The sequence below is a fragment of the Lutra lutra genome, chromosome 2 (assembly GCF_902655055.1).
Source record: "Lutra lutra chromosome 2, mLutLut1.2, whole genome shotgun sequence".
NCBI lineage: Eukaryota > Metazoa > Chordata > Mammalia > Carnivora > Mustelidae > Lutra > Lutra lutra.
Genome location: NC_062279.1, coordinates 45271475 through 45282105, shown reverse-complemented (window position 1 = coordinate 45282105; position 10631 = coordinate 45271475). Strand labels below are relative to the sequence as shown.

At 57.1% G+C, this 10631-nt stretch overlaps 1 protein-coding gene across 4 annotated transcripts; it reads right to left on the bottom strand.

The window, feature by feature from the left end:
* Positions 1-383: 383 nt before the first annotated feature.
* C2H8orf58 (chromosome 2 C8orf58 homolog) lies at positions 384-9980 on the bottom strand. 4 transcript variants are annotated; one of them, XM_047717343.1, is made up of 7 exons: positions 7170-9980; positions 3273-3784; positions 2743-2922; positions 2523-2649; positions 2257-2363; positions 1894-2000; positions 384-1382 (listed from the first exon to the last, which is right to left on the bottom strand). In XM_047717343.1, the coding sequence occupies exons 1-7, from the start codon at positions 7225-7227 to the stop codon at positions 1271-1273; spliced, it is 1203 nt and encodes a 400-aa protein (XP_047573299.1). In that variant the 5' UTR covers positions 7228-9980; the 3' UTR covers positions 384-1270. The 4 variants fall into 4 exon arrangements, with proteins under 4 accessions (XP_047573299.1, XP_047573302.1, XP_047573301.1 ...); XM_047717346.1 differs by having other exon boundaries at positions 1894-1976; XM_047717345.1 differs by having other exon boundaries at positions 1894-1976; positions 2257-2369; positions 7170-9979.
* Between the last annotated feature and the right edge of the window lie 651 nt (positions 9981-10631).

Genomic DNA, 10631 nt, shown 5'->3' with positions numbered 1-10631 from the left:
CCCTCCCCTCCACTGGATATCTACAGGAGACTAAGCTTTTCCCCTTTCCCAATCAGCAAAGAGCTAGGAACCTAACATGCTGTAATAGATAAACCGCCACAATACTTTGGTAGACATTTACAATGTTCTCAGAAACATTTCCTTTAGTCCTCACAACCCTGGAAGATAAGGTCAGGAATTAATGCCCTAATTCTCAGATAGGAGACCTAAGACTTAGTGAAATGACATGCTTCAAGTCACGCCGCTCATCACTGGGCACTTTAGTCTCCATTAGCAACCCAGGCCTGCTTTATCCTCTGGCCTTCCCATCATCCCTCCGGTTTGGCCATCTTCCAACCCCATGCCCTCCCCCTTCCTGCTCATGTAATAGTCACAATGCACTCTGAGAGTTTGATCTCATTTTATCTTCATAATAAGACTGTGAGGTAGGTAGGGCAGGTATCATTAAACCATTCAGGACACTAAGTAGGAAGCTATGGCTCAGAAAAGTTAAGGGATTTTTATCAAGGTCTAAAAGCTAGTATGAGTGTCTGGTTTCAGCTCTGATGTGTAAAGGTTATTAGGGACCAAAGCGGCTGCAGACAGATCTTGAAGCTTACTCTGCTATTCTCCGTGTTGTCCCTGACCCTTCCATTCCAGGTTGTCTTTGGGGGCTCTGCTTCACAGGCAAGACTCCATGCAGAGGCTCCCAAAATAGTAGTTCATCCGTCCCCCCCAGGCCGCCCTGTCCTGGGGCTACCCACGAAGGTACGAGAAAGAAAGTAGGACTCCAAATCAGTAACTGCGCACTGAGGAATGGAGGTCGCTTCCATCCTTCTACAGTTACATCACCCAGAAGATCAACCAACCCTCTGGCTGTATGATTCAGAAGAGACGGTTGGATCCAGCCAGTTCACAGCAGTGACTGACTCACGGAGATACATGGATCATTTTGCACAAATATGCATCTGTGACACACTAGGCCCCAGTAGATCACCATGCCAAATACACTCCATGGACTCCTGATAAATAAGTTAGTTCACATTGACTAGGCCCAGGGATTTCTGGCAACCAGAAAGGAGCCTGGGGGCTGCTGCACCTTGGGGCCTCTCAGGGAGCTCGGGCTCCTCTGCCAGGCTGCCCAGCAGAGAAAGATCCAGCCCTCTCCTCAGAGAGAAGGGTGAGCATCACTTCCTGGCAGTGCCCAGAAGCAGCAACAGGGCAAAGGGCAAGGAAGAAGACTTCACTGCGCACCCCCCAACCCAGGGTCACGTCCCTGCACCAGGAGGTCTCAGCACACAGAAAGGTTTTTTGCTCGTTGCTTCTTAACCACAAATGATGGCATAAAGGTCTTCCGGAGGGGTTGGCATGGAGGTCTTTCAGGGACGCCCCTTGACTCAATCCTGTGGAAAAGAAAAGGTAGCTTTAGGCTAGGAGGAGGAAACAAAGGCAGCAATGGCCCCAGAGTTGATGGAATCTGCCGTGGGAAGCTAGGGACAATGACACAGTGCTTCCTATCCCCACATTATCCCCCATCATCTACTGTGGAATCCTTTGTGTCCCAACCTTGCTCTCCCAGCAAATCCGAGAGGTTCAGCTGTGAGAGCCGAGGGCTTGCTGAACCGGCATGAGGGGATCTCCCAGGCTCTGGTCCTGGCTCTGCCATGAACTCACCACACAGGTAGCCTCGGAAAAGCAACTTCCTTCCCTGGCCCAGTCCCCAGCCTCCTCCTCTGTAAAAGGGATGCTTTAACTACCTTCCGTTTTTCCCAGCACCCTCTCTGAGACTATCTCGGTCTCTGAGATTTCAAAGGGACCCAAAAAACACCACTGGCATTACAATCTCAGCATCCCGGTTCATCAGGCTCCTCCTCACACCCCCACCCCCCCGCTCGGCTGGGCCCCAGGACTCACCTAGGGGCAGGGCCATCAGGAAGGGCAGGGGACTCAGGATGTTTCGGGCTCCTCCAACGGATCCGGTTGAGCAGGACCTTGACCTTGTTCCAGTGGGAGAGATCCCGCTGAGCGGAGGGCGAGGGGATCAGAGCTCCTCCCCACGACTAACCTCTGACCAAGCTCCCATAGACAGCAGGCGGTACAGCCAGGACAAGTCACCCGCTCCAGTCAGGAATTCCGTCCCTTTCCCAGCGTTCCTGGCCTTCACGCTGTGTACACATCCCAACCAGCCCACACCCCCCACCTCCCCACCTCTCCACCCCCCACCCCCTCACCCCCTCTCCATCCTATCCCATGCCTCCACACACACCCATCACCTACCTTGTGTCCCTGGGAGGGGGCAAAGATCTGAGCTGGTTCTGCTGCGGCCTCTAAGAGCCTGGGAGGGTTGGCACTGGGCAGCCCAGCCTTTAGGGGTGCAGCTGTTTCTGCCCCTTCAGAAAGAGAATCAGCTTATCCAGGGCCAGAAGCAGTAAGCCACACATCAAGCCCCCGGGGTCACGGGGTCTCCCGGGGTGGGGGCGGGGTCTCCCGGTGGGGGCGGGGCCTGGGCAGGCAAGACACAGGGAAACGCTATTGCCTCTCACCTGTCTCCTGCGTCTGGCTAAGCAGTTCATGCACCTCACGGCTTGGGTCACGAGAGGGTGGCGGTGAAGGGGCCAGGGTTGACTCCCCTGCTGCCCCCTCTATCTCCTCTTCCTTCACTTCAGGATCCTGTGCACAGGACAGACAGGCACTCAAGACCCGACTCGAGGGCTACTTCCAGGGCTCCGCGTGGAGCCGCCCTCCTCCACAGCCCCCACTCACCTGCCCCCCGCTGGCCTGCCGGCCCTGCGGCTCACTCACCGGTGGAGGCCTCTGGGTCTGCAGCTGCAAGTAGAGCTGCTGGAGCCTTGCCATCTGCTCCAGCACGAGACACAGGTGTTCCAGGTAGCGGAGCCCTTGTCCTGGGAGACAGGCCCAGGCTCCAGGCCCCAGGCCCCCTGCCTGTGGGACAGAGTGAGGTCGGGGAGACTTCTGAACTCAACCAGACCCCCATGCTAGGCAGACCAGCAGATGGGAGCAGAGGGGCTGGGGAAAGGAGGCACACGCCCCCAGCTGGCCTCCCAACACCCACCCAGGCATGCGGCCAGGCCAGCCCCCATTCTGCCCACCTCCACCCAGCTGGGAGTGGGCCGAGGAGAGAACAAGCCGTCAACCAGAAGCAAGGAATGCCCCACCCCAAGAGAGCTCCCAGGAGAACAAGTCAGTGAGGCCCCACCAGCCAGCAGCAGCCCCCTCCATGTGAGAAGGCCATTTCTGTCCCACTCTTACCCAGCCTGAGACCTGGCACTCACCACCTCTGCTTCCTCCAGGCTTGCCTCTAGGTCAGTTTCCGCCTCCGTGGCCTCCTGTTCCCCGGCTCCAAAAGGGGGCACTTGACTTTCAGGTTCGCAGGGAGGATTCAGTGAGCGGCAGTGTCGTGACATGCTGGCCGGGGAGGTAGGGAGCTGGCGGGAGCGCTCCAGCACCTGCTCCAGCTTACGGTTGGCCAGAAGCCGGCCAAGATGGGCAGGAGGCTCCACGGGAGCAAAGGCCAGGGGCTCAGGGCTCCCTGTAGGCTCAAAGTCCAGACAGACCTGAGAAAGGCCCGGTGAGGTGGTCAGGGCCCCGTCCCCGACCACCATCTCCACTCCTGAGTCCCTGGAAGCCAGTTTGAGAAGTGGTTGCTGCCTCCTGGGACCTCTCAGCTGGCCATCCCTCTTCCAGGAGTCCAGTGAGCAAACTTGAGCCACGTCTGGGATCCGTCGGTAGGTGCTGCTGACTCCAGGTACTACACAACCGTGTGCCAAGTCCTCACCAACCCCATCTGCAAGGAGAGTCTGCATCAGGCTGGGCAGGCTGCCCTAACGCCCCCAGCATTCCTGGCAACTGGCAGCATTCCCAGGGAGGAGTGTCCTGGGCCAGAGGTGAAGGGAGGGGACCGGACTGGACAGACACAGCCCCGCCCAGATCTCTCCCCATCCCTGGCTGGAAGAAGTTAACACGGGTTCCCTTCACAAGTCTTTGTTGGTGATCACAGACCCCCCGGATTTGGGCGGCAGGCAAAGCCGTGTGGGATGTGTTCACCAGCTCTTTGTATGGCCGATCCTCCTTTGAGGGGATAGCTGCTTTCTTCTTGTGCCCTGGAGCCCAGGGTCAGCCTAAGACTTCTAAGTCGTGAATGGGGAGCCTCAGTCTCTTCAACTACTCCCCCCGGGGGCAGTAGGATTGTGACCCCCACCCCCACCCTCCGGCCTCAGGGAGACGGAGAAGGGCACAAAGAAGGAAGCTTGGGGTCCCAAACTAGCATCAGGATGCAGGATGAAGTCTCTCCAGAAGCTCCTGGGGGAGGGCAATAAAAATAACAATAGCTATAACCACTGCGGGCTTCTGCTCTCTTAAATGATAAATAGTGAAGATTTGGTGGGGAGTCGGGGTGGGGGTGGGGTGGGACTTAAACGGGAACTGGGGGCAGGGGGTGTAGGAGGAGAAGCAGCGCAATCGCCCGAGGACTGTCCCTTCTGCGACAGGCCCTACCCACGCGCTGGGTCCCCAACTGTAATACCGATGCACAAACTAGCGCGGGAGAGGATGGAGGGCCGCCTTGGTCTCACCGCCGGCCGCGCGGGAGAACTGGGGACCACTCCGGGCCCCTCCACCCCGGCCCAGGAAGCCAGCTAGTTAGTCTCCTTCGGGAAGGAGAGGGCTTCCCTTCTTCGCGGCCGCGGAGGGGGCTTTTGGACCAGCCGGCGGGGCAAGGACTGGGCGAAGGTCCACACCGGGAATTAGAGCGAAGTGGAGCGGTTGGGAGTGGGATGGAAGGTGGTGGCTGATTTAGCGCCCGAACCCCGAAGGTCTCCAAAGCGCACAGCGCCATCACTCAGCCCGTCCGAAGGGAGGCGGCGAGGTCGAGCGCCCCGGGCGGGGTGTACCGGCTGGGACCGGGAGCGCAGAGCGGGGTCCGGGCGCGGTAGTCTCGGCTCCAGGACACGAGGCCCCGGCCGGCCTGGGGGGCGGGCGACTCACCCCGGCCGCGGAGCGGCTCCACGGCGAAGACGCGCCGCCGGCCCAGCATGGCTCCGCTCCCGGCCCCAACGCGGCGCCCCGGCCGCTGGCAGCCAGCCCGCGATCCCGGCCAGAGTTCCCCCGCCGCTGTCTGGCGGGAGGTTTCGCACGCGCGTCCGGCCCCGGCTGGGCGCGGCCCCGGGACCCTCCCCGCGGGGGGCGGGGAGGAGGGGCGCGCAGGTGTGCGGACGGCCGGGGGTGGGGTGGGCGCGCCCGGAGGGGCCGCGGGGGGCGGAGGCTGGGAGCCGGGCTGCGCGGGGCGTTCCGGGGAACCGGGAGAAGGCCTGGATCCTCTGTCCTTCGGGCTCCGGGCCGCCCCGCGCTCCCACACCCGGCCGAGGAGCGGAGACCTCCGCCTGAGGACGCTGTCTGACTGGAGGTGCGGGGTTACCCGACACCCCCTCACTCCCGGTTCACATGCTGGTCTGTCTTCCTGCCGCCGAAATGCAGCCGGAGCTGGGGGTGGAGGGTCGGCGGGGACTGGACGGTAGCGCGGAAGGAAATGGAGCCCCACGTGCTGGCTGCGGGAAGAGCGCTGACCGGGACAAGGTTGTCCCTACGCTCCCAGCTGTGTGCCTGGGGCATGTCACTCAGCCACTCAGAAACCTGACGCGACAGAAGGGGGAAATGATCCCTGTCCACATGGAAATCCTTTCCGACAACTGTAGAGCGCCTTGAGTCCTAAGCTAGATCTGAATCCCCTCCTCGTCCCATACCTCTCCCTCACCCGGAGCACCGTAAATCTGGGGAGGGGGTCTTCAGCATCTGGGGAAGTGAGCCAGAGGGACAAGGAAGCAGCCTGGAGGCGGTGGAAGTGTAAATACTTCCCTGTCCCCACCCCAACCCTCGTTTGGTCCTGGGATTCCACCACTCCTCACCCTCAAAGGCTCCCAGCCTGAAAGGAAGCTGGGAGCCCAGGCAGCTGCCCAAGGTGACACAGCCCCGTGAGCAGGGGGGCTGCTGGCCTGTACGGAAAGCTCATCTTCTTGAGTAAGGTGACAGGGCTGGAAAAATCCCAGCAGGACCCAAATCCCTCGGAGGCAGATAAGGGAGCTGGTGGACGTGCAAACTTGCACCTGAGCCTCTGGGGGAGGGGCTGGAGCCAGAGCCCTTGGAAAGAAGTGGCGGTTAACTAGGAGGGGAAGAAAGTCTGCCACCCCATTCTGCTCCTTGCTCCTTCGTACCCTTCCCCAAACACCTTACACTGGAGCCTTATCAGCAAGTTGGAAACTATAAGACTCTAACCGTATAAGATGGGGAAACGGAGGCCAGTAGCCAAGTCTGGAGAAAGAATGAGAGCCTAGTGCCTGAATTGCCTGCCATCTCGTAATACCTTGATTTTCAGGCCAAGCCCTTCCCTGCTAGGCATAAGTCCTCTGGGTTTTCCGCACCTAACCCTATTCCCTAGACAGTAACCCCACTCCATTCCTCTTCCCCAGATACAGACAGGGAAAGAGAATGCAGGGCCTGGCAGGAACTGCTTTACGCTCGCCCAACAGGATGTGTGGCACCAAACCCCACAGGCAGTGTCCGACCCCACCCCAAGGCTCCCTAGGTAGGAGGGTTGGAGGGCTGGCCTCTCAGGTGGCTTCCTTCCTCTGTAGTGAGAGGCTAGGGAGGTAAAGGGAGGGAACCTCTGGCAGATCTCGCCCTGAATCTGGAGAATGTGGGGCCAGATTCCAAGCAGTCTCCCTGGCGACTCTGGGGCAAGAATGCTTCTGGAACAGGAAGCCCAGCCAGCAGGAATGCAGTGTCTCAGCACAAGGCTTTGTGTGGGCTCAAAAGAACCCACACCCCCACCAACACACATGCAAGCACACGCCCTTCCAGTCCACGCACCTATGTCTCCCCCCCAACCATGCAGATACACCTGAGCCCTCATGGTGATGGGGATCCATCATAGGGGGCCACACACTTCCCACCCCTCTGCCTTCTGAAGCCCTGACTGGAGTAGCCCTGTGACCAGAACTAGGTCAGGCCTTCTCCACCACAAGGGCTCTGTACCCCTGCATGACCACCTCCCACCCTGCTTCCTATCAGAGGAAACCCCTTTCCCTTTGATGCTTGAAGGAATAGCAGGGCAGCTCTGCCACCCGCTTCCTGCCCGCCTGACAGGTGAGCAGCTTCCCTGAGTTCCTGAGACTCACGGTGGCTGAGTAGCATCCTTCTTCGGGCTGAGGCCAGGGATGCCCAGTGGCCCCTCATCCTCCATGGGGAAGTCCCAGTTTCAGGAAGCACATTTCCTGCCAGCTCAGCACTGAGCTAGGCCCCTTGGGAGGAAGGGCCAAGCCAAGAGGCTGCAGGCATCTCCGGCCAGAGTAGAGATGGCTGGGAACCATGGTGACCTCCCTTGTGCCCTGGAAGGCAACCTCTGGTGATGGAGGGGCAAAATCTCCCCGCCCCAAACCAGAAATGCGGGATTCAGACTCCAGGGTCCACTCCCAATCCCCTCCCCTTACCAGCTCGGAGTCCTTGGACCTGCTACTCATCCTCCCTGTCCACTGTCCAGGGGTTCTTCATTTACAGAACAAGGAGGACAACAATACCGACCTCAGAATTGTGAGGAGTAAAGCACTCAATATGTTTGTGTGTTAGAATTCCCTAGTGAAACTTTGGGAATATCCCCTTCCCATTTCTAACTGAAGGGGGCTCTATTAGATGCTCTCTTGGGGGAACTTCTAACTTGAATCTCTCATTTCTGAAGTTATTCCCCCAAATGCAGAAAAAAGTAAAAAGGGCACAGCACTGGACAAACTGAGGTCTTATAATTAGGTGGTGTCCCCTCCCAAATGTGTCTGGGTTGCAGAGGGTGGGCGCTCACAGCTGGCTTGGGGTGGGTTTGAGGGCAGGGAGGAAAAAGATCAAAGACTGCCCCCAACCTTCTCCTCTGACCAAAGAAGAAGTGTGCTCCCAAGCTGAGGCTGGCTGTGTAGCTGCTGAGCGCTCTGAAGCTACCCCCTGCCCCCTCCCTGGGCCGCTGGAAGGAGAGCTGCTTGCCCCAGTTAAACAGATGGATTTCAGCGTGGACCCATCCAGCCTTTGGAGGCATTCAGCAACTCACCGACATACCCCTTTCACAAGGGTCTCCACTCCCCATCTGTTCTCCTCTACTCCTTGGAACATTGCTGGCCCACCACACTTTGTTACAGGTGGGGATCTGACCATGTTAATACTCCCACCCACTTTTTCCAATCCATCACTTCCCTGCTTAAAATTTTCAAAATGATCCCAGAGTCTCAAGATGAAGTCCAAACCATTTCTTCTGGCATTCAAGGGTCCCATCTCCCCTTCCAGTCTTCTCTTGGTACCTCCTTCGGCCACTGCCCTAAACCGAGCATCCACCTGCACTCACCCCCATCCTTCAGCATTTGTCCACTGCACCTGTCCAGGTTCTGTTCATCCTTACACAGAGATGCCCTCTGCTCTGTGCTCAGAGGCCATGCCTGTGTGTCCCACATTAGCTCTTAGCGCTCATTGCCATGTACTATGATTTCATTCGTGCCAGCTCAGTGGCTGCCACTTGACCACCACCTTCAGGAGAGCATGAAAAAGTGCTACCTTTTTCTGGATGCCCCTTTTGCCAGCATTCTCCCCTGTCGTGGGCTACACCTGACAGCAGGTGGCGCCAAGAAGGCCATCCCATTGCCGACCAGGTGTTCTGGCCTAGGGTCCTCCTCCTGAGCCACAGAAAGCCTTGATCTTTTCTATGAAAATAAAGGCAGCTATCCAGAGAGACGATTATGTCAAGGGGTAAATTGTATCAACAGATGCCCGAGGAGCCCACACAAACATTCTCCACCAAGATTCGTTCCAAAAAGAGCCAGATAGCACTGTCTCTAAAGCCCAGCTTTGATCTTTTCTGTGAAAATAAAGTTGAGACTGTAGCCCATTCCTCAGGCTAACTGGGGGACAGGGTGGGTCTGGAGCACCCAGCAGCACCCATGCACCTTTCTGAAAATGTCCTCCAGGGTGAGGACTGGGATTCGGTGGGTGAATCCAGCCCTAAATCTGGTAGGGAACCTCTGTCCTGGCCTCAAGTCAAACACACCTGAGGGCAGACATGCCTGGCACTGGTCACCCATCCTTTTTTGGTTTTGGTTGGGGTTTTCAAATCAACTAGAAGTGAAGCCAGCAGGGTCTCCCGTGGAAGGGGCACACAGAAAACCCTGACTTGGAGGTGAGGTCCTTGGTGGGTGGTGGTCCCTCAGGGTGGGGACTCCACTGGCGTGTCCCTCCCAGGCAAGGCTAACCTGCAGCCTGTCCAGGGTTATTTCTGGTGATTCTCTTTCTCAGATGGGTGCAGACAGCCTTAGCCAAGTGCAGGACGTACTTGAGATGTTGCCCCCTCTCCTGCCCACCCGGCTCATCTGGGTAAGTCAACTGAGCTGGCAGCACTGGCCCCAAGTAGAGCAAGGACCACAGAGTGCCAGGCCATCCAGGGCCAGGGCAACATGAGACTGTGTCCCTCAGCCGAGGCCTGGACAGAATAGACGTCCGGGCCTGCCTCCTGCATCTCTGCTCCTCTCCAGGCTCCCAGTGAGAAGCTCCGGCCTCTAAAGTACCAGGGGTTATCCCAGTAAAACTGCCATCTTTATAAAAGTGTCCAGGAGGTGGTGGGCCTGGGGGGCTCAGTCGCTTAAGTGCCTGCCTTTGGCTCAGGTCATGATCCCGGGGTCCTGGGATGGAGCCCCACAGGGAACCCCACATTGAGTCTCACATCTGGCTCCCTGCTCAGTGGGGAGCCTGCTACTCTCTCTGCCTCTGCCCCTCCCCCATCTACACCCCCCTGTGCTTTACGCTTTACCTCTCTCAAATAAATAAATACAATATTTAAAATAAATAAATAAAAGGGTCCAGGAGAGGTGCCTGGTTGCCTCAGTTAATGGAGCATGCAACTCTTAATCTCGAGGTTGTAAGTTCAAGCCCCACATCAGATGGAGAGATTAAAAATAAATAAAAATTTTTTAAAAGGGGGGTTACCTGGGTGGCTCAGTAGGTTAAGCCTCTGCCTTTGGCTTAGGTCATGATCTCTAGGTCCTGGGATTGAGCCCCACATTGGGCTCTCTGCTCGGCAGTGAGCCTGCTTCCCTTCCTCTCTCTCTCTCTGCCTGCCTCTCTGCCTACTTGTGATCTCTGTCTGTCAAATAAATAAAATCTTAAAAAAAAAAAAAAAAGAATGGACGGTATCTAGAAAGAGCACAAACTTCCACTAAAAGAAACAGGCCTCAGGGTGCCTGGGTGGCTCAGTCAGTTAAGTGTCTGTCTTTGGCTCAGGGAATGATTCCAAGGTCCTGGGATCAAGCACCACCACCCCCAAATCAGACTCGTGGCTCAGCGGGGAGCCTGCTTCTCCCTCTTCATCTACCTGCCACTCTGCAGACTTGTGTTCTTTCCCTCTCTCTCTTTTAAAATAAATAAATAAAATCTGAAAGAAAGAAAGAGAAAGAAAGAAAGAAAGAAAGAAAGAAAGAAAGAAAGAAAGAGAGGGAGGAAGGAAGGAAAGGAAGAAAGAAGCTTCTTCGGTAGGTTTGAGGGGGCAGATAAAGTGGGAAAAAAAATATGTAAATAAAGACTTTTGACCCAGTGGTCAAGAGAAGCTCATCCCCAGG

What these genes read in the sequence shown, in the direction of transcription:
- C2H8orf58 (XM_047717343.1), bottom strand. Translation starts at nt 7,227, where the DNA reads ATGAGGGGCCACTGGGCATCCCTGGCCTCAGCCCGAAGAAGGATGCTA. An exon ending in GCCTGGAGGAAGCAGAGGTG is followed by an intron (nt 2,923 to 3,272) that starts GTGAGTGCCAGG and finishes TCTGTCCCACAG; the next exon opens with GCAGGGGGCCTGGGGCCTGG. An exon ending in CCCCCTCCCAGGGACACAAG is followed by an intron (nt 2,001 to 2,256) that starts GTAGGTGATGGG and finishes CCCTCCGCTCAG; the next exon opens with CGGGATCTCTCCCACTGGAA.